The sequence below is a fragment of the Pteropus vampyrus genome, unplaced genomic scaffold (genome assembly GCF_000151845.1).
Source record: "Pteropus vampyrus isolate Shadow unplaced genomic scaffold, Pvam_2.0 Scaffold96, whole genome shotgun sequence".
Taxonomy (NCBI): Eukaryota; Metazoa; Chordata; class Mammalia; order Chiroptera; family Pteropodidae; genus Pteropus; species Pteropus vampyrus.
In genome coordinates, this window is record NW_011888877.1 from 1,023,051 (window position 1) to 1,047,278 (window position 24,228).

The following is a 24,228-nucleotide window of genomic DNA, read 5'->3' on the forward strand; positions in this document are numbered from 1 at the left end:
CTCTCTGTAAATACAACCTTGTTTCTGTTGTTTGTTTGTTTATCCTGTTCTCTAGATTTCACATATGGCATTTGTCTTTCTCTGCCAGATTTATTTCACTCAGCACAATACCATACTCTAGGTCCATTTATGTTTTTGCATATGGCTAGATCAAATTCTTGTTTATGGCTGAATAGTGTTCCATTCTATATATGTATCACTTCTTTATACATTCATCCATTGATAGATACCCAGGTGGCCTCCATATCTTGGATATTGAAAATAATGCTGCAATGAGTATATGTATTCACATGTCCCTTCAAAGTAGTGTTTTGGCTTTCTTCAGATAATTACCAGAAGTAGGATTACTGGGTCCTTTTTTCTCTCTTGTTATAGTCTTTGTTTTAAAGTCTATTTTGTCTTGTATAAGTATTGCTACCCTAGCTTTTTTTTTGTTTCCATTTTCATGCAACATCTTTTTCCATTCTTTTACTTTCAGTCTGTATGTCTTTTGATATAAAGTGAGTCTCTTGCATATGTAAGGGTCTTATTTTCTTATCCATTCAGCTACCCTATCTTTTGATTAGAGCATTTAATCCATTTACATTTAAAGTAATTTTTGAATTACTTTTTTTTTCTTTTTCTTCTCAAAGAAGTTCTTCCAACATTTTCTGTAATACTGGCTTGGTGATGATGAACTCCTTTGGCTTTTTCTTGTTTAGGAAGCTCTTTATCTATCCTTCAATTCTGAATGATAGCTTTTCTGGGTAGAGTAATCTTGGTTGTAGATCCTTACTTTTCATCACTTTGAATATTTCCTGCAAATCCCTTCTGGCTTGCAAAGTTTCTGTTAAAAAATCAGCTGACAGTCTTATGGGAGCTCTATGTAGGTAAATAACTGCTTTTCTCTTACTGCTTTTAAGATTCTCTCTTTGTCTTTAACCTTTGGCATTTTAATTACGATGTGTTGGTATGGGCCTCTTTGTGTTCATCTTGTTTGGGACTCTCTGTGCTTCCTGGGCTTGTATATCTATTTCCTTCACTGGGATAAGGAAGTTTTTCAGCTGTCATTTCTTCAAATAGGTTTTCAATTCCTTGCTTTCTCTCTCCTTCTGATATCTCTATGATGTGAATGTTAGTACACTTGATGCTGTCCCAGAGGCCTCTTAAACTATCCTCCTTTTTTTGAATTCTTTTTTCTTGTTACTGTTCTGATAGGGTGTTTTTGGCTACCTTATCTTCTAAATCACTTACTAGATCCACTGCTTCATCTAATCTTCTGTTAATTCCTCCTAAGGTATTCTTCATTTCAGTTATTATATCCTTCATTTTTGACTAGTTCTTTTTTATGTCTTCTATCTCCACTTTTATATTTTCTGTTTCTTCATTAAAGTTCTCACTGAATTCATCTATTCTTCCCTTAAGTTCATTGAGTATCCTTATAACCAGTGTTTTGAACTCTGCATCCGGTCGTTTGCTTGTCTTGATTTTGTTTATTTCTTTTTCTGGAGCTTTGTTCTCTTCTTTCATTTGGGACATATTTCTTTGTCTTCTCGTTTTGGCTGCCTACTTGTGTTTGTTTCCATACATTAGGTAGGGCTGCTATGTCTCTTAATCTTAGTAGAGTTGCCTTATATAGTAGGTGTGCTGTGTGTCCCAATGGCAGTCTTCCCTGGTCACCTGAGCCTGGTGCTCCAGGTGTTTCCCTTGTAAGGGTGGTATGTTCCTCCTGTTTTAGTTGAGTCTTGCTTGCTGTTTGTTTGTCAGTGGGAGAGATTGACCCTTAGGCTGATTGGTTGTGATGACTGGCCATGACCAGTGCAGGAGCTCTTACATAAGGGCTGACCCTACAGAGTAGGATTTGCTTTAGCAGGGCTCTGGTCCCTGCCTTGTCTGCCCTTTGGGTGTGTCATCCTCAGATGGGACCCCGAGCGATGCTCCAGTTCAGACTGAAGCTGGCTACTGGGAGTACAAGCCAAGGCCTCCTGGGAGGGACTCTGTCACAGGCTAAGTTCAGTTGCAGCCTGCCCGAGGCCACCTTGTATGAGCCACCAAGCCATCCTCAGATAGCTGGCACCCATACTGGGCTTGGAAGTGCCTCAAGAGGCGAAGCTATAAACAGAGGTTGCTGCTGCTAGTGCCTGGCTTGGGGCTGCTCAGCAAGAGATACCGGGCACGCTGAGGCCAGATGCTGCTTGTTTAGGTTTTGTGAACCTTGGCAAGATTTTAGAAAAGTCTAAAGCATGAGCTGTTTGTATAGAAAAGCCACTGGAAGTAGGTTGGGTGGGTACAAGTTGAGAGGTGTGGTGTCTCAGGGAATCACCAGGGCAGGGCGACCAGTGTGAGCTGTGTCAATGGAGTCTCAGATATGGTACCCACCTGTGTCTGCAAGCCAGGAGAAGAAGAGCTCAACAAAGGAACAGTGCCCTCTGCCAGACAGAAGAGAAAGTTGCCCATCCAGCCCTTGCCCCGAAGCCAGAAATTCAGTTCCTCCTGTATGTCCCTGGTGCCTTTTGAGCTGTTGCCCCAGGGCTGGAGCTCAGAGCAAGTGAGTCCAGCACCAAGTAAGTTAGTCTGTTTGTGCAAGGCCCTTTAAGAGGAGTGCCTGGGACTCTTCCAGCCCTTCATTCAGCCACAATCTCTGTTGGTTTTCACAGCCAAAAGTTGTGGGGACTTCTCTTCCAGGCACTGGAATCCTGACTGGGGAGCTCGGTGTGGGGCTGGGACCCATCATTCCTCTGGAGGGGACTCTGCAGCTGAGATATTTCTCCCAATTCTCAACTGCCATTTGTGAGAGTAGGACCAGCCCATTTTGTATCTCTGCCCCTCCTACCATTTTTGAAGTGTCTTCTTCCGTGTGTCCCTAGCTGTAGGACTTTTGTTCAGCTAGACTTCAGGTGACTCTCTGTAGTGGCTATTCTGTACTTTAGTTGTAATTCTAATGTGGTTGTGAGAGAAGGCGAACAAAGCATTTACCTGCTCCAATATCTTGACCAGAACTCTGTGACACCTCTTTTATATCCAGTAGTCTATTGATGGGCACTTAAATTGCTTCCATATCTTGGCTATTATAACTAGTGTTGCAGTAAACATAGGGGTACATAGATCTTTTTGAATTAATGTTTCGAATTTCTTCGGATAAATACGCAGAAGTGGGATTGCTGGGTCATAGGTAGTTTCATTTAATTTTCTGAGGCACTTCCTTCCTGTTTTCCATAGTGGCTGTACCAATTTGCAGTCCCGCCATCAGTGCATGAGAATTCCCTTTTCTCCACAACCTTGATAACATTTGTTTTTTGATATTAATGATAGGCATTCTGATAGGTGTGAGGTGATATCTCATTGTGATTTTAATTTGCATTTCTCTAATGATTAGTGATTTTGAGCATCTTTTCATATGTCTATTGGCCATCTGTATGTCCTCTAGAAAAATGTATATTCAGATCCTCTGCTCATTTTTTTGTTAGATTTTTTTTTTTTTTTAGTGTTTAGTTGTATGAGTTCTTTACAAATTTTGCCTATTAACCCTTTACCAGATGTATTGTTGGTAAATATCTTCTCTCATTCCGTAGGTTCTCTTTCCATTTTGTTGATAATTTTCTTTGCCGTGCCAACCCTTTTTAGTTTGATGTAGCCCCACTTGTTTATTTTTTTCTTTTGTTTCCCATGCCCAAAGAGATACATCAGAAAAATTTTTACTAAGAGCAATGTAAGAGAGTTTACTGCCTATTATTTCTTCCAGGCATTTTATGGTTTTAGGTCTTACATTTAAGTCTTTAATCCATTTTGAGTTTATTCTTGTGTATGGTGTAAGAAAGTGGTGCAATTTCATTGTTTTGCATGTATTTGGTCAGTTTTCCCAATATGATTTATTGAGTAGACTATTGTAAGTTACCGCATTGTACGTTCTTGCCTCCTTTGTCATAGGTTAAATGACCATATGGGTGTGGATTTATTTCTGGTCTATCTATTCTATTCCATTGATCTTTGTGTCTGTTTTTATGCCAGTACCATGCTGTTTTGATTACTATAGTTTTGTACTATGGTTCGATATCAGGTAGTATGATACCTCCAACTTTGTTCTTCTTTCTCAGGATTGCCATGGCTATTCGGAGTCTTTTACGGTTCCATATAAATTTTTGGATTATTTGTTCTATTTCTGTGAAAAATGCCATTTAGTATTTTGATAGAGATCGCACTGAATCTGTAGATTACAATTGTCATTATTATTCTAATTAGTGCTCAGATTGTTTTCTTTTTGACCAATGAAATTTTATTCAACTTGACACCTAAGTCTTTTTGACAAAGACTTTAAAACATTTTATATTTTCTTGCTCTCCAGTATGTGCTGTTTCAGGGTGCATTTCCTGCCTAGGCCTGGAAACAAATCAAAATATTTGTTTCACCAAATATTTTTACCTTTACATAAACAAGTAATCAAACTTTTCTCTTATTGCTCTTGGATTTTTAGTGATAAAGTTTTTCACATTCCCAGATTATAGAGAAATTCACCCACGCTTTCTTCTAGTACTTGTATGTTTTCATTGCTGATCCATTTTGGATTAATTCTGATGTATGTTATGAGGAATAAGGTCCAGGTTATTTTTATTATGTGACTATCCAGTTTTCCTTCTACCTCTTATTGCAGTGAACATTATTTGCTCCATTGATTTGAAATACCACTTTTATATAATATAGTAATAAACACAATTAGAAATACTTCTGTTTTCGATTTTGTTCCGTTGTCTCACTTTATTCACATGGCAATACCATACCATTTTACTTAGAGTGGCTTTATAGTGTATTTTAATGTCTGGTAGAGCTAGCTTTCTGCAATACTCTTCTTTTCAGGAAATTCCTGGCTTGTTTATTCCTCCTAAAAACATCATCAAACTGTCAAGCTGTGGGAAAGAAACCTATTATAGCAAAAAAATAAAAAATAAAATAATAATAATAATAAATAAATAAAATAAAATAACAGGGAGAAATGACATTTATAAGATGTTTTATCTTTTTACCCAGGAATATGATATGCCTTTTCATTTGTTCATGTCTACATGTGCATTTTTGTATAGTGTTTTATTATTTTTCTCACATAGGTTTTAGAAATTTCCTGCTACATTTATGCCTAAGCATTTAACTTTCTTTTTGGCTCCCTTAAATGAGATCCTCTCTCTTATTATATTTTATAACTGGCTTTTGTCTGTATTTATGAAAGTTATTGATTTATAAGCTGTTCCATGATTAATCTTTTATTTAATTTTATAACTGGCTTTTGTCTGTATTTATGAAAGTTATTGATTTATAAGATGCTCCATGATTAATCTTTTATTTAATTTTTCATTAGTTTTTAAAGGATTTTCAGATAAATAATATCATCTCCAATAGATATAGGTTTGCCTTTTACTTTCCAATTATTGTGTCTTTATTTGCTTTCTCATTTAATTGCATTGGTCAATAATCCTAATTTAATGATAAATAGTATTAGAGAGTGTCTGCATCCTATCATGTTTCCGATTTTAAAAGAAAGCCTACAGCATTTTCTCACTGAGTTTAAAGAACAAATGAGAAAAAAACTGTCTTTTATATTAACCTACATATTTACATTTTCAGTGTTCTTTATTTCTTCCTGTGGACTCAATTTACCATTTGTGTCATTTCTTTTCAGCCCAAAGAACTTAATTTAGAGTTTCTTGTAAGGCAGGCCTGATTATTTACCTGGGAATGATTTTATTTTACATTCATTTTTAAAGTATTTTTGCTGGATTTAAATTTCTTGATTGATAGTTTTTTCTTTCAGCACATTAAATATATCATTCCACTTCTTTTTTTGGCCTCTATTGTTCATATGTGAAGTCCGCTATTAATTATATTGATGCTCTCTTGTATGTGATGAGTCGTTTTTCTGTCACTGCTCTCAAGATTTATCTTTGTCTTTGACTTTGAACAGTTTGACTATTATGTGTCTGGGTGTGGGTCATTTTGTATTTATCCTACTTGATGCCTGATGAACTTCTTGAATATGTAGATTAAGATTTTACATCAAATTTGAAAAGGTTTTTTTCATTTTCATTTAAAGTAATTCTAGTTTGTAATTTTTTCCTACCACTGATGGTAAAACTTAGGAAAATGCTAGAGATATTTTATTCACAAGTAAGAAGATGAATAAATTCAAAGAAATTCCCCATTATATTTAATTATTCTTTGTATCAATCAGTTTTTAAAAGCCTAGAGCTTTACCAAGGGAAATGAAACTGCAATCTATAAACCGACAACCATACCATAGTAACATTAGAAAACAAGGTCTATTTTGTCTCTACAATCTCAACTTTCTTTTATTTCCTTTCCCTTTTCTGATAAATACTTACGAGGAAAATAATTTGATTGGCTTAACTACATTAAAGTTATAGTTAATCTACTAAGGATGTGTAGTGCCTCCAAGGAATATATTTTCTAAAGATTAGGCCAGTTCTGTCTTTTGTTTACATTTTTATAAGGAACATCTAGAAAAAGAATTAGTTGGTTCAACAGAAGACATTGAATTTATTATTTCATTATTTCCAGGAGATAAAAATGGTGGGAGCATCTTTGTAAGACTGATTCAGCCCCAAAGTCAAGATCTTGTGAGGGAATCAATATCCATGTGAAATCTAAATGTTATTTATTATTATTCAGAATAAAATCTTGGTTTTTCATTAGAACCAAGTTTACTTAGTAAAATATTTGTGCTATGGCCATGTGAAATTGTGATTATCCTGAAATTGATGTGTCTTTATTCTATGTGACACCAGATTTTGTATGAAATTTCTAGAATTAGACCAACTTCTCAATAGTCTTTGGACCAAAAGTACGTGTATCAGGAAAGACAAAATCTATCAGCTTCAAAGGAAACGAAACAACACAGCAATCCCTGGTTGGAAGTACCCTAATCTATCTGTACCCAGGGACCAAGAGTCAGATGATGGTCCAATTTCCTGGGATCAGGTATTGTCATTATTCCTCGTATATCATCATTTACTACTGTCAAAGGAAGCCCATTGTAGAAATTCTGTAAGAGTTGTAGAAAACTTAAAAGTTAATGTTTATTTTCTTTGTAAAAATATTCTATTTCCACAGAGTGGTTATGATTTTTTTTCTTCTACAACTGGATCTCTGCAAATGTAAACACAGGACCAAGGTACTTAGAATGATATATATTACTCTTTCCTCCCTTCGGTCTATATTGAATGCATAAACAATTATTCAGTATACATATATTAAGCCTTTTCTGTGTGCCAGTCACCATCATGGGTGTCAGAGATATGGTATTGAACAAAAATAGGCACAGCTCCTGCGAAGCTTACAGGGTAGTGGGAGAATACAGATGTTATATAAATGCTCACAGTGATGAATGAATATTTCAAACTTAGATTAGATTATAAAGAGATTACTTTGGACTATGAGCAACTGTGAAATATTTTCATAGTAGCTAGCTCTAAGATGTTTTCTGAGAAAAGGTGATATTTGAGCTTGTGAACATAGTCATATCCATATTTAAAGTTGTGTTCCAAAGTACATTCACTAGTCTACTTTGAGGCTTCTTGAAATGATGTGCTATGGTTAAATTAGTTTGGGAAATATTGGAGATACACATTGTACTGTAGAATGTTAAGGTGTCTGGGGAAGTCCTTTAATAAATAAACTTTAATCTCATTGACTCTAGCATTTCTCGAACTTTGACCATAGAATCCTTCCCTGCCCTAATCACTTAAAAGCATGACAAATTGCTGTTCCATGATAGTGGCTTATATTTATTGAGTACTTACTACGTATTAGACACTATGCTATTTTGCCTGCATTGCCTCATTTAACTATTACAATTATATGAAGTTAAGTTATATTATTCCATCTTACAGATGATGAAATTGAGGCATTGAGCTAATAAACAATAACTTAAAGTCACAGAAACTGAGGATATATGCACAGGTTGTCTGATGGCATATTCAGTGCCATTAACAGCTATGATATTGTTTAGAAAATGTTGATTTAAATATATAAAGCTATTTTTGTTATTTGTATCTTAGATCAGTATTCTTATTGGGCACAATCTGTATCTTAAAAGAACAAAACTCCTCACATTGTTTTAACACTGATTGCTGTTCCCATAAGTTATAAATACATGATTGGGCAATGTCACATATTTTTGCTATTATATATTTTAAAAAGCAATTTTCTATGACTTATTTACTTTTATGTTAAAAAATATCTATTTAAACTGAGTTTTTCAAACTCACACTTATTGTACTCAACTGAAGGTGACAAGAGTTGATACCCCTATTGATTCTTGTTTGTGAAGTCTCCCGAAATGCATCTTCAGGGCTGGCTCTGGAGGGAACAGATGTGCCAGGTGGAGACCCTATTTGCATAAAGAACAAAAGACATTTTTCAAAATTTAGGGATTACCTACTTAAGCTATGCATCTTCTAAGAACAGCAATAATAATTTTCCATGCTGAGTGTGCAAATAAACAAAACAAACTCTTCTACAGTTCTTTTTTGCCTCCACATGTCACTTCTCTTGTGACTCTTGTTGGGATCCTAAGACAGGAGACTAGCTCTGAGGATCCTGCCTATACTATGCAGACCAGTGATTCTCAAAGTGTCCCTGGACCAGAAGCATCAGCATCACCTGACAAGCTGTTGGAAGTGCAATTCTCATCTCCAAGCCCTGAATCTATTAAATCAAAACCTCTGAAAATGGAGCCCAGCTCTCTGTCTTTCAACAAGCACTCCAAGGGATTCTCCAAACCAAAGTTCAGAAACCACTGCTTTAGAACATGTTTGTAAAATTACCATGGAAGCCTGATGATATCAACACAAGCATACACATATATACTGAAGTTTTATGTAAAGGAATAAAGATATTTTAAAGGTTATTTTTTGGGTAATCTAAATATTCTTTCTATTGTCTTCTTTATTAAAAAATATTTCATGTTCAAAATTTTATAGGATATAATGTATTACCTTGAAGGACATTGGTGTTAAATGATTTCAGGAGAAATTTAAAATAATGACCTAAATAGCACAGGAATAGCAAATAAAGATGGCGAGCACAGGAGCTTATAATAGAGTAACCTTACTTTATGAAAAGATATTCTAAAACTAGGACTATTCAATTTCTTGACAATGAACTTGGGAAAGATACATGTTCATGTTTATCTCTCCACTCTTACTTCCCAGGGAGGCATTTTCCAATAAGATTATTTATTATGGAAGATTCATCGTAAGTTTGTTGCTAGTTTTTCTTTATTGTCAGTATTTTTAATGATGAAGTAATTCTATTCCATTATTAACAAATGGCCCAAAAGATAATATTGTCTTTGGTGAAAATTATTTTGATGAAGGGAAAAAAAAAATCACAAGTTTAGTTTTCTGTTGTTGTTCTTTTGTAGTAGAAACCTTTTAAAGTTCTTGCCCAGTTCCTTTCTGCAAAATACCTTTCTCACCCACAAGGGTGGGGCTGGCAGCCATGTTTAAACAGCATAATCCCACCTCCTGTCTCATGGGCAAAACTAATTGAATTAGATGGGTGTCTGACCCAAGAGAGCCCATCTGTGGCTTTGATGAAGCAATCAGATCGTTATGAGGACTTGCAGAATCAGCTCGGTCTTGGGTTAGTGGACTGAACGGTCACTTCAGAGCTGGGGTTTATATGGCCATGAGTTTTCTCAAAGAGAGAATGTCAGACACTAAAAGGCAATAGATATATGCAGAGGGAAACAGAAAGGAGAAGATACTTGGCTGGGAAGACACAAGCCTTTTAAATCATTGATTTAAAACAATAATACCATATTAATTGAAACTAAAGATCACAAAGACATTGTATTAGGGTCTTATATCAATAGAAGGCATCCATTTATGCTCGTAGAACTATATATCATTCTCCACATTAAAACTTGTTTATAATTTTTGATATACAAAATCAGCTCTTAATACTTCTGAGAAAAACAAGTGCCTTGTGGCAGTTTTTAGAGACCTGTTGTTCTTCCTGTTTATAATCCTTATTTCTTATAAATATTCCTATACAATATAAAAAATTACAAAGATTTAGGTAAATATTAATAGGCAAAAACAATGATTTCTATTATTTTTGCGAAGAAGGGACATCAGTTGACAAATGCTGTGTCAACTAGCTGGTGTGTAAACGCTAAATGATATGGCTTTATGTGTCCATTTCAGCCATTCTGTTGAGTTCTGACTCCCCAGGAATGGCAGTGGATGGTGAGTTTGTGTGCTGAGGTTATTAACAATATGTGTTGTTCCTATACAGACTTGCTTCTCTGCTGGGCAGCTGGTAGAGATATTTCTACGGAACAGCCTTTCACCCATTTCTAAGGAGGACTTTAAGCAAATGAGTCCGGGAATCATCCAGCAATTGCTCAGCTGTTCTTGCCAGCTGCCCAAAGACCAACAAGCAAATTTGCCACCCACCACTCTGGAGAGTAAGTTCTGATTCTTCCTTCAGAAAGCCAATGCACACAGTACACGTGATAATGACAGTGAACACTGAAGGTTTACTATATACCAGGCACTGTTCTAAGCAGTTAATATTTATCAGCTCTTTTAATCCTCGCAAGAATGCTATGAGCTAGATACTATTATTATCTCCATTTTACAAATGAGGAAACTGACACACATAAAGTTTAGGTGACTTTCCCAAGGACACACATCTGGTAAAGTGATGGAGTTGGGATTCAAACCCAGGCAAGGTGGCCCCAGAGTTGTCGATTTTAACCACTACGCTATGCTAGCTTTCAATGACTATTTTATATTTCATAAATAATTTATGCGAACCGATTTTGTTTCCTATATAGGACTCAGCCATATAGGACCAATTTAAAAGTGCAAAGTTGAGAACTGGCGTGATAAGAGAACAAGAATATAATGTTGGGGTCAGAGTTGCAGAGTTGAGTCATGCCTTCTATCCCCGGCCAACTCTGATCTTCAGCAATCTCTTTATTTCCCTAGCAGCGAGGGAGTGGTGATGACAGTTGGAAAATTGAAGTTTGTCTCTTTTTCTGCACAGTAGAAAGCAGTGATGTCCTACAGGGCTTCTCATTTTTTTCACACATCATGGCAAATAGAAAGAAAACAAAAGCATACTGGGGTAAACCAAAGAGGCCACTCTGGGGAGGAGATGAGCAGTGCAGGGGGGGTGTCAGCCTCGCAGACCTGGCTGGTACTCCCCAGAAATGCACTCACCTATGTCCCATTGGATCTCTGCAGTAGGCGAGCTCTACTGTAAGGCTTCATAGGGTACCTGTAAAATTCAAAAAGGATAATATATACAAAGCCGTGTTCTGCAAATTACTGTCTATTTAAAAGAAAAATAAAAGGTGGCCTAAAAACATCCATGATGGATAGTAAAAAAAGTGACCATTAACGCCTGCAACCATTTATATATCATTGATCTGACGGGCCTTACATATGCTTTTTCCAGACCTGCTTTTCTCTCTGTTTGAGAAAGTCCACAATGCCCATCATAGCTAAATTGTTCAGCTACTCACTACTAACTCACAGTGAACTCTGAGGCATCAATAGCACGTTTGAAGATTTTAGGTGAAAAAAACAAACAAACATATCAGGCCTAAATATCTAAAACTCTACATTCACTGAGAGGAAGAAAGCTCTGTTAAAAGTGAGCAGCTAAATAATTAAGCATTTCATGGTCAGTGATGGCTCAAAAATGGATGGCGTGCACAGACCATGGCACCTAGGAGCTTCCATGAGCTTGTTTATATTCCCATCATGTGACACAGTGTCTGGTACATACAGGCCATTGGGAAATAGATTTATGAACTGAAAATCTGTGAAAAAGTTTTTATCTTTCTAATGGCCTGGACTCTTCTAAGGAATAGTCTTCCTGAGAAAAATGCAAACATTCATACTCACTAAAGAACCTCAAAGAACATTACTGTCCTCAATTTAAAATGTTGCATCATGTAACTGAAGGGAAAGGCTTGTTACAGAAATGTAAGGTGGAGAGGGGAGGATACAGGGAGAAGTTATTAAGAAAACAGCGTTCAGTGTGCTGAAACTCAGCCTCTAAGCACCACCTCCAACTGACTTTCCAGGAAAGATTGTTATGGCCACATATAAAGCAAGTTTCAGGGCTATGCAAAGTAGCTGCCCAGGAGTGGCTAAGAATTTAATTATTAGGTCTAGTCCTATCATAACGAAGGGAAGCATTTACATAGCACTGTCTGCAAGTCGCCTGACTCCAATCAAAATACCATGACACCTATGTAGAGACCTGGGATAAGTTAGTTAGCAGAGTACCGATGGCCATAAAAGTCAGAGATTTTATGATTTTCAGGCTGCTCTTGCCACATGGGAGCAGGTGAAATCTCACTCACAGAGGACGTAAAAAGATCTGTAAGCTCTAAAGTTAGGAGCTGTCCATTTTCCTCCAGTTCCACATGGTCGCTGTCCTCAGGACAAAGGGGAGAGAAGAGTCAGAAAAATTTGAAACTTTGCCTTTGGCTTGGGAGGTCTCAGAGCCTAATTGATTCTTGTGAGTTCTTGACTTTTTATGTGGCAACTTTGAACATTAGACACCTTTGTGCTCACGTTGCAGAAGAGTGGGGTAAATATTTAATTCGGTTAAATACCTCTTGAGATGTTTTTATAACAAAGGCATTTCGACTAAATTAGAACAAAATAAAACCTGTATGTATGCCCTATGACCTTTCTCGATAATTTTTATTTTTAATTGAGGTAAAAAAACAAAACAAAACATGCGATTTACCATCCTCATCATTCTCAAGTGTACAGTTCAGTAGTGTTAAGTAGGTTCACTCTGTTGTGAAACAGATTTCTACAACTTTTTCATCTTGCAAAACAGAAACTCTACATCCATCGAACAACCACCATTTTATAGTGGTTCCTTAGCAGTGGAGGAGTGGTGATGAAAATGAGAAAAATGAGGTTGGAAAGTTTTTTGTTTGTTTCTTCCATGTACACCACCAACTTCATTTTAATATTAGACCCCTGTATAATTTAGAACTTATAATTCAATGAAGGTCCTCTTAAAATCACAAATCTATTGCCATGTTCCCAGTTAGTGTCACTAATGTGGTCAAAGGTAGGGGGTGAACCTTCCAGGACAGTTCAAGAAAAATGAGAATGGAATATTATGACATATTTTAAGGTGATAATTTCTTAAAATCTACAATGGGCTTTAAGTAGTATGATAACTAAATGGTTTGATTTAACATTGTTTATCTGTAGTCACTATAAGAAATGATAGTTTAATTTGGTAATTACCTTCCTTCATATCTGCAACAACAACAAAAATAGTGGCATAAATAACTTAATCCTCAAATCATTTATGCTTGCCTCTTGAAGCCATTTTTTCCCTTTTAATCTTTTTCTCGCCTTTCCCCCTTTATTTCATCTCCTCTCATACATAGTTTTTCTTTGAATCATTTTAAAAATTGTACTTTCTGAATTTTTTTAGAAAAATCAAGAAGCCTAGAAACATAGAACAAATTTAGAAGTAATAAAATATTATAGTAATAATCCCAAATGTAGGCTGTCCAAATTTAGATTATCAACTGTTAGACATTCATTGATTGGTTTTTACCAATACTCATTTTGGTCATTGAGAATAATAAACACTTTTGATATTACAAATAATTTTGATAACTTTTGAAAGAAAATACTCGCATTGTACACAAACACAGGTCTTTATAAGCCCAAACCGTATGCTCTCTCTGCGATACGGTTTCCTTGTCTTCAGAAGACAAGGAATATAATTAAATATGATTAGATAGAAATCATGACCAGTTTCTGACAGCAGAATTTATAACTTAAAGTGATAGAAATTAATTTCTTCAAAGATGGGAGGTTAGCTAGGTCCTTGGTTGCCACAGTGATTTTTTAATGAGAGGTCATCAGGGTAACTTTAAAGCAACAGGGTTACTGGTGAAAATCTTTTCATTCCTTTCCTTAAAATTAAAACCTTTTACCCAGTGTAACACTGATAGAACAATTTGCTATCCCCACCAGCTGAGTGGGAAGATAGAGTCTTCTGGCATTTTCACTAGCTGAGGCACTAACGGAGGGTATTGTGTACACTGACCTTTTTTTTGCCACCTTTTTCTGACTTAGAATATGGCTACAGCACAGTGGCTGTGATGCTGCTCACCCTAGGTTCCATGCTTGGGACAACACTGATCCTTTTCCACAGATGTGAGGAGAACTACAGGCTGATTTTACAGCTGTTTGTGGGCCTGGCTGTTGGGACGCTCTCTGGGGATGCTCTCCTCCACCTTATTCCTCAGGTAAGCTGCTTTGGATGGAGTGTTTTTAATTTCTCTTTACATTTAGCCCCTGGAGGTGTTTAGGCAAAATTTCGCAGCACCTTATTCCATGGAAATAAATATTATTACCCAGAGCACTTGTAGGAGAAAGCGGATGAACAATCTGTACATTCCACACGTTATTCTTATTTTTTTTGTGAAATAAACAAAGGTGGTCAGATGTAGATTCCTATTAAGAAAAGTTCAGGGAGCATCAACTAAGTACCTGTAAATAAAAACGAATGGGCTATAAGACGTCACACTGGTTTTTCTCCAATTGCCCGCAAACCTCATCCATTCTGTTCTCTGCCACGTCTTTTGCCCCCCAGAAACTGGCATCAACTCAGCTCCCTTGCAGGCTGGATTGTTGTTTGGGTTTGGCCAATGGGAGGCGCAACTGAAAATTCAGGGTAGAAGAGAGCGGCTGGGTATTTCTTCCTCATTCCCTGTGGCTCTGGTACTCGCTCTGGAAGCAGTGGATCACTCGCAGTCCTGCAGCTCCCACGGAAGCCTACTCCCGCCGAGCTTCAGTAGTTGCTCCCAACCTGTGCCCTTTCGGCCCTGAGCAGCAATGGTTTCCTGGGGTGGCTAGTTTCTGGGAGTCTCGTTATCCTGCGTTCATACTCTGACATTGTGCATACCTCTGTAATAGCACCGTTCGTTTGAACCATCAAAATCAAGTTCTCTTTCTTAACCCACCTAAGAGCATGCAGATGTCCCTGAGAAAAATGTGAGCATCAGAAAGCTGGCTCTTTGTTGAAGTCCTTTGAGACTCTTTATTTGTCAGAAATGAAAGGACTAGGACCCGAGATGCAAAAGAGTTCAGATGGAAGAGTCTGCAGATGATGGTCTCTATTTCCTCTGAAATCTCTTATGATGAATAACAATGGACAAATGGTCCCCCCTTTCACAAAGCCTGAGATATTAAAAATTTCCGCAAGCCTCTGACAATTTCCTACAGGGTCACTCTTGTTGCTTAGAGGCTCAATAATTATTAGATGTTCTGGAAACTGCAAAGTGAGCATTGGAGAAGTGAAACAAACCATTATTAGTTTTAAGTTCCCCTGTAATCTCATTTTCTGGAAATATTTCAGGGCTTATTGGCCTGAGGCGGTGGCGGAGGCCTTTTTCTAGGTCACTGCAGTGCCTGCAGAGCTGTCCTTCACTTGTAAGATCCCAGGAAACAGCCAGAGCATCTGAAAGCTTGCTGGGTCTCCTCTGAGTGCATGGCTCAAGGCAGCCAGGGTGGATTTGGGGCAGGTGGGACCTTCAGCTGCTCTGCGGAGACCTGTTACAGAGGGGAACTTAAAAGATGAGCAGGGTTTCATGAAATTTGAAAGGCAGTTGTTTTATCTGAAGAAAGAGACAAGGACAAAGTTATTGGGAAGAGGAGGAAAGATGCCGTACAGGTATGGCGGAAAGCTAGAAAAATCAGTGCTTCCTGAATGTGATCTGTGACAAGCATTCCAAGGGCTGTACAGAAATGGGGAAAAGAGCAGCTGTCATGATTTCGTGTTTTAACTAGCTAACTTTACTCAACGTGAAGATCGACATTTCCTTCTGAGACCGTGGGTTTTTTTCCCGTTCTGTTTTGTGATATTACAATGTTCTGTTTTGCGAAATAATGGTAATTGCAAATATTAGGTGGGTGTCCTTTAATGCCTTTCCCAGAAGAAAAAGTTAACTAACATGTTGGTTGTTAGTTACGTGCATAAACTCAGTGCACATATATACTCACATATGTACTCACGTGTACATATATGTGTACACATAAATATCTACATGTATGTATGAACATTTTTACATATAATACATACACATACAATTTCTTTTTCTTTTAATTTACTTGTCAGTAACATCCTAAATGTGGAAACCATTGAGCTATTTCCCAAGTTAACTTCTCCTGGGGAAGAAATATGATACTAATTTACTTGCTCACAAGAAATCATGGGGTCAACCAATGGAATGAGTCAGCCAATGGAATGAGTCAACTAGAGGAAACTTGCTAATGCTTTTCTTGTATCTTTTTGTGTCCCAGGTTGTTGCCAGTATTGCTGGGCATACAGTAGGCTCTCCGTGGAAAATCTGTCTCAGGCAGATTTCTTACTTCTCTGAACATTTATTAAAAATGTTCTTTAATTGCAATGGAGACAAAAGCTCCAGATGAAATATATCTGTATATTTGTTCTGGATGTAAAATACATCGATTTGTTCTAAGGTATTGCTGTGAAAACAGATATGAATTGAATTCCCGGAAAAAAAAATTCAGCTGAAGGATTGAGAATGTATGAAAATTTAGGACACTCGCTGAAATAAGTTTAGGCTTTATTCTGTTCATTTGCAGAAGCTACTCAAAGCTGTCCCTTATTTTCTCTTATACATATTTTATTTGACCATGATTAAATCCTATAATGGAAATATCCATACATCTACAAACTATCTGGGTTTCAAATGTTTTCAAGAGTTATCCTGAAGTTGCCCTGAAGGAAAGTTGAGTGTATTCGATATTGAACCTACTAATTAATATTTAAGTCAAAAAAGATTTCTTTACATTCTTTTATTTAGATCCTTGGTTTACATAAACAGGAAGCCTCAGAGTTTGGACATTTCCATGAAAGCAAAGATCACATTTGGAAACTGTTGGGATTAATTGGAGGCATCCATGGATTTTTCTTGATAGAAAAATGTTTTATTCTTCTCGTATCACCGAGTTCTAAGGTATATTTTAAATTTTATTTGGCATGAGGAATATAGTCGATAATATCATAATAACTATGTATGGTGCCAGATGGGTACTAGACTTACCTAAGTGATTACTTCTTGGATTATATGGATGTCTAATCACTACATTGTATATCTGAAACTAATATAATGTTGTATATTCACTGTAATTGAAAAATCAAAAAATATTTTAAAAACAGACAATTAAAAACTACCACTGTTTAAGCTTTTTAAAATCATAACTGGACATTTTAGAAGTTATATTCTTAAAGCATTTTGAATATGCATGATGATTCAGAGCAGTCCTGTGCTTCCTCAAAGTGAGACACTTTAGCAAGTATTTATCATGACGAAATTCTCCTATTATTCTTTTTTGTGCCACCCACCACTGTGGCCGATAAGCAAAATGTTAAATAGAACCATGGAATTGACAAAGGCTGCACTTGTGTTCTTCTGGCTTTGCCACTAATTTTAAACCATCCTCATTCAGCAGGGCGTGTCTTTGGCTAACGGGCATGTGGCACATGCCCACCGTCTTGCACTCAACTCTGAATTAAGTGACCAGTCAGGCAAAGGCAAATCTGCTTCAACTATCCAGTTGGTAGGTTACTGATCTGAAGTATTTTATTGGTTTGATTCCTTTCTTTATTTCTTGATGAATTGGTAAAAAAATCAGTAGGACAAATATAGAATCTACTCCTGATTTGCCTATTGTTGACCATGATAAATAGTTTGGGAAACTTTGCCAAACACCTAAAGGCTGTTTTAAAGAGTTAAAAGCATTTTTTGTAGACTCAAATCATTGCTCTCTGTACCACTGTGGAAAATGTAATGACTCAGATTGACAGAATAGGCAGCAACTTAATCCTTGTGCTTATAAGTTTTCATAAACCAGTTGGCCTTTGGTTTTCCATTCTGAGTAATCCTTAGCCATGGCTAGGTGAGTGCAAATAAATACTGAACAATTAGTGCATCTGGGAGTGGGGTATTTCATTTCACAATGCAGGAGAGAACTGATTCTGTTGAAGGAGATGTCTCATAGTTCAAGTGCCTTCTGTTACATTGAGTTTTCCACATCGAAATCTTCCATGTGAATTCTCAAAAGTTTAAAATAATATCCCCATTCTAATCCTCAAAGTAACAAGTTTAAAATAATATCTCCATTCTAATCCTCAAAGTAACAAGTAAAGAGACAGAAAAAATATGAAAGTAATAAATAATAGTTAGAAGACTTGCCTCCTAGAACCATAGCCTTCGGGGAGAAGTGGGGTATACAGTTCAAAGATAGATTACTAACAGAGTAGAGATAAAAATAAAATATTCCTGAGACATTAACACAGCAAGATGGAAATCTGACCGTAGACTACAGACCTAGAGCTAACTTGAAGATAAGAATGAAAAAAAGATTTCTTTCAAAAAATGATTTTAAAAGTCATATTGTGTTTATTGCTTAGATTCTTCACATGTTTGAGATTAGTTTTAAAATCACTCTAACACTGATTTTATTCTTTCTCTTTGAAGGAAGAGTCTAGCTCCCCACGATGCATTTAAGCACATCTCTGATGCCAACTTAATGAGTTTGGTTGTATTTGAATATTTTCCCTCACTAAGAATAGTCACTGTTACTTTGTTATTTAAACTGCAAGATCCACCTAAGCAAATAGGAATAATATGAACTTTAGGGACCATTGGGTTCAATTTCCGGTTTTTAAGGAAGGAGGGGAACTCACAATTCCTTCCAGTCAATAAGGAATCTTGGATGTTTGCCTCTAAATTCCTTTACATAGTGTGACAATCGATAGCTTTTTGGAAAAAAAAGTCCTGGAATAAATATTTGAACTCCTATCTTTTTTTTAATGGATCTACGGAGCCCTTTGATGTAATGTAAACAACAACAACAACAACAAAAAATCCCATTTTATTTTTGTTTGTTTCTAGATCCATCAATTTCAGGCAAGAGGCCTGTCTATCTCTTCTCACCCTGTATCCTTAAGGTCCTGTCTTACTTCTCAGCATCCTTTTCCCCAAAACAGCCTGTCATTACATCTTTTGAATAGCTGCTATTATTTTAACATGTAAACTTTAAGTTTACTTTCTCTGTTTTACATTAAAAAAATAATGCTTATGTCTCATTAAATTTGTCTCAAAGTCTCTAAAACTTTGGATAATAGAATTTTATGAACATGCTTTTAAAAGAATATGTTTAAAAGGTAGATAAAAAGTATTCTTTTTACATAAGAGAATAAGAACTTGAGGCATTGGGAGGGGAAGTAACTTTCCAGAAATTGAACCATGAGTCAAGTCTCTGAAATAAAATCACATAATCTTAAACTCATATTATAGGTGTCAGTTTCAAAATCTTACTTCCTTGTTGTGAGAAAGGATGAAATGTGTTATATTTGTCTTTTGTAAGTTTGTTGGTCTACTTTCTTAATCATCAGGCTTCTTTTACTGACTGGCAAAGCCACAAAAAAAGAACAAAATGAGGTGTTGTGTTGGCATGGATTACAATGCACAATCTGCTCACAGATCAGAAGGTGACTCCTGGATCCACAGTCCCCCATATAGGAGAAGAGCCAAATTAGGTCAAGAACAAGAATCTTTTTTTTTTTCATCAGCTCTTAGATTTCACAAAGGCTTACATTATTTAAGAGTCTGAATTATAGACTGTCTCGGAAGCTTCTAGCACTCTGGAAAACTCTGATCTACACAAGAGTGCTATTTTCATCTAAATACACATAATGCAAAAGCATCATGCTTGCAGACTCTCAGCCCTACCTTCTGTGTTTGTTTATGAAATCTGGAAGTTCTAAAATACTCTAGACTATTAAAAAGTCTGTTAAAAATCAACATAACTTCAGATGTTTTATTTTTCAATAAAATGATGGCTAGTGCTTATTTTCCATATTTTTTTTTTTTTAAATTTAAAATAGAAAGGCCCAGAAGATTTTCAGGCAGCTGAAATTCCTATAGGCCGTGTGACAACTTTCAACAGAAAATGTGAGTACCAATTACAAAAAGCTGAACATTAAATGTAGAAAGTGCCATAGAAAAAAAGTTATGTCTGCTTTAAAGAAAATATGTCAAATATTTCATACCAAAACATTAAATGTAGAAAGTGCCATAAAAAAAAAGATTATGTCCGCTTTAAAGAAAATATGTCAAAACCATACAAATTTCATTTGGTATGTATTTTATTATTAAAACTTTTGAAATAGAATTTTTAATACTCATTCCTATCAGTCTTTCAAACATACCACGCATTAAATGTCAACTTTACTCCATTCTTTAAAAATATTGTATTCCGCAGTTGCTTAAAACTGATCTTGTAAAAACTTCAATTAGTGTAAATACATATATTGTTATCAGTGCTCCTTTAGAATCATGCTTGCACGATGATCGAATCTTTCACTTCCTGTGAAGTCAGAAGACATTATTGCTTTTTTTGTTTTTTATCACAGTTGACTAAAAATTGGTCACAAATATCTATCTCATTTGGGATAGTTTCATTATGGTGGTGGAGTTCAAATCTATGATACCTCATTCACAATTTATTCTATAAGTAATTTGTTCATAAAATTTTCAATGAACCTTTTTCTTTCTATGACTTTCCCTATTTCTGGATTTAATTTACCAATTTTCGATAGGAATTTATTCCTTTTTGCTTATGTTTTTCAATAATTCTTAGAATTTTTTTTTCGGTCTCTTGGTTTTTGTCATTTGCTCCTGAATCTATTCCCCATTTTTCTCGTTTATGTTACTCTTTTGTGACACTCACTTCTCAGTGTTTTAATAGTAAGTAGCTATGATTAGTTATTCCCATTCTATAATATTTGTTACTCAATAATAAAAATAGTGATCATTTATTGAACAGTTATTGTATGCCAGCCACAGTGCCAAAAACTAGACATGGATTATCTGATTTAATCTATAGTTTAATGAAGTAATCATTATTATCCAAATTATATAAATGAAGAAACCAGTTGTTAGAGAAGGCAAGTCATTGTCCAAGATCACATAGCCAGTAAACTTCAGTTTTATAGAGGAGATGATTACTTTTCACATTTTTTAAGAAATGTGATTGAACTATTCTTCTTAGAGACCTCCATCTACCTTGTCATTATAATTTGACCTGCTCTAACTGCTTTAATCCTGGGATGTTGTCTCATTGCTCTCTCGGATGTCATTTCTTTTTCGTGGATTTCTTTCCTCATTTTGCTGGAATATAACTTTGAATGCTGTTTTCAAAAAAGGTCTTAGAAGATAAGTTCACTGAATCTTCACCTGTCTGAAAATATAATTATTTTGCCTACACATTTGCCTGATTGTTAGGCTAGTCATAAAATTGTTAAGTTCAAATCATTTTTCTTCAGATGTTTGAAGGCATTAATTATTCTCTCTTTTAGAGTTCAGTATTCATGTTAATCTGATTTTTCTTCTTTTTACTATCAGATTCCAACACCCCCATCTGAATTTTAGAGTTTCTTTTTAATTTTAAACTTCAAAAATGTCACCCTAAAATGGCTAAGTATGAGCTTTTTGTCATTTGTCTTAACATTAAGTGACTTTTCCATCTGAAAATGTCTTTTTTTTTTTTAAAGTAATTTCTCTTTTTTTGCTCATCTCTTTTATTTTTCTCTGTATTATCCTCATGGAATGCTTAGTGGAGAGATGTTGTGCCTTCTGGATCGAATTTCTGTGTGCTTTAATTTTTCTCTGCTTCATCATTTTGTCTTTTAGCTTTAATTCTGAGTGATTTATTTTTTGTTATCTTTCAGATGTCTAACTTGGTCTTTAGCCATATCCATTCTGAGATTCAGTCTCTCTAGTGAATTTTATACTTTAGTAATCATATATATAATTTCCAGGAATGCATTCTTGTTCTCAAATTCCTAGTAGGCCTATAATAGACATTTCTTCGTTTTTGTTTTTAAAAGAAAAGAAGCATCTGCCCAGTCCAATTAGGAGCAGGAAGAGGATGCTGGATCATAGAATAATGACGGTCTTATTCAAATTTTTCGTAGGCCTCATAGCTCTCTTACTTCAGATATAAAACTTGGCATACAGAATGAATAATGAACAACCCAAAATTCGATTACTCAGCTGCCCTTTTGCCAGAGACATATCGAATTAGCGTCACGTATTTGGTTGCTTGTTTCATATTCTCTAATTGGTGGAGCTCAGCTTGTGTTTCAAAAGACAGGATGTGAAAAATCCTGTCCACAGTCTGATTTAAATAAACAAAAAGCAAAATGATATGAGGTCCAGCCCATGTTTTACCATGGCAAATCTCTGGTAATTCAGAAATATGGATCTCAATGTGACTGCCAGGTACATAAAGAAAGGTAAAATATGATGAATAATATTATGAAAATATTATGAATACATTATTACCAGGAATGCCTGTCTTTTCTTCTGCTGAATAATGTTTAAATTATCTTAAACAATATGCACAATGTGTTCTTTGTGGCTTGCATGCAAAAATGTGTATTTGCCTTGTGGCTTGTTACATGTCCATGATTTAGAAACCCATAATCAGAGATAATAAGATAACAGAAAACAAAAATAGGCTGCACTGTTTCCTAGAAGAATATAAATTGGGTAAAAATTTTCCGTTTGAATGTATGCTAGTTATATCAATACTATATGTAGTCATGTTGAGATCACAATTTTTGCATGCTGCAATGTTGTCGAAAGTATTACTTTAAATTATTTCATTTTGTTGTATGTTCACAAAGAAGAGCTCTATTTCTGAAAATTGGCAGGAACAGCTAAGTGACCTGGTAGCACTATTAGATTCTGAAAGCTTCCAGGCAATACCAATAAGAACTCCCTGAATTCAATAATTCGATATGTGGTCTGTGTTTTTATGACTGTTGCCTAGAATCTTCTCATTTTCAATAAAGAATAAAATAAATTAGAAAACCACAAGAAGCCTATAGGTCAGTCTCGCAGTGATAATTTTAAATAAAGCATGATCATCAGAAGCAAAATGCATGGGACATCTTTGAAGCACAGTCTAAACAGCCATCTCCTGACTGACAGCCTGGGCTGTGTATGCTGTTTACTCGGTAGAAGTTACTTATTTCAAGGCGTAGGATATGAAATGAGTCAAACTATGTCCCCCCACCCCCAAATAGCAAACCATATTATAATACAGTCCCCCTGCGGTCTTAGACTATGTAACAGAAACCAGGAGGCAACCTCTTCCTATTTTTATTGAGGGTACAGTTCTTAGAATACTGTGTTCAATTTCAACAGTAACAACAGCTACTACTTACACCTGTCACACAGGATGTAGCAAGTGAGTAATTAATGAAGTTTTAGACTATAGCATCTGATTTTAATGGCTTTTCTTATCAAATGGTATACCTAGGTAGTTTCTTGTCAAAATAAGTATTATCTCCAAAATACTTTTTGCATTCCTTGGTCATTCCACTCCATAATTGGGTTATGCTAATATATAATGTTAGGTTTTTGAAAACAGAAATTCTGCGCATTAAGAACTTGAACCCAATTATGATCTAAATTATTTCATTACTTAAACCTATTATAATCTAAATTAGTTCATGGACTCTCCACCCATCAGATAGATAACGTATATTATGTAATAGAATCCCACAGAAGCAGCATCTCCTTCTTTTGTTCAACATCAGGCTGACCTGGTACTGAAAGTTGTTTTTGGAAAGATAAGAACATTAAGAAATTGTTCCAAAGCTAACTCTGGGATGCGGAGAGTCGGTAGCCGTTCTGTCGTGGTCTCAGATGGGAAGTGAATGAGGCACTTCAGGAAGGTCATTAGCACCAACTGGATGGGGAAACACGATGATCACACAATGGCAGAACATGCACTTGACACTCGGAACAGTCTAATTCAGGGGACAGTTTGGGAAAATAGACTCTATTTTAATAGACCCCATTTAATGATACACATGGAAAGGTCACTGCTAGTATTTTGGGAGGTTTTTCCAATATTATTTTTATTTATTTGGCACAGCGTGATAGAATAGTGAATGCCAGTGTGTCAGTTATCTCATTATTAGTCAGATCCATTAAAAACCAGTGATCATACATTCAAGCATGCAGCATCTCTAGTCCTGACTTATTTTAAAAGCTGAAACAAAGCAGCGTTACTTAATCTGATGCAATTTAAGAATGTCAAGGGTGAATGGGAGAGTTGGTCATAT

General features: G+C 35.8%; 1 protein-coding gene across 3 annotated transcripts in view; it reads left to right on the top strand.

The window, feature by feature from the left end:
• The window catches only part of SLC39A12 (solute carrier family 39 member 12), a 75,054-nt gene that overhangs the window by 16,902 nt on the left and 33,924 nt on the right, over window positions 1–24,228 (top strand). For all 3 annotated transcript variants that reach the window (XM_023533098.1, XM_011364376.1, XM_023533099.1), the window contains 6 exons: window positions 6,791–6,963; window positions 10,288–10,459; window positions 14,130–14,302; window positions 16,886–17,038; window positions 17,532–17,642; window positions 19,975–20,041. In XM_023533098.1, coding sequence (XP_023388866.1) covers window positions 6,791–6,963; window positions 10,288–10,459; window positions 14,130–14,302; window positions 16,886–17,038; window positions 17,532–17,642; window positions 19,975–20,041 — 849 coding nt within the window. The remainder of the gene's footprint in view (window positions 1–6,790; window positions 6,964–10,287; window positions 10,460–14,129; window positions 14,303–16,885; window positions 17,039–17,531; window positions 17,643–19,974; window positions 20,042–24,228) is intronic.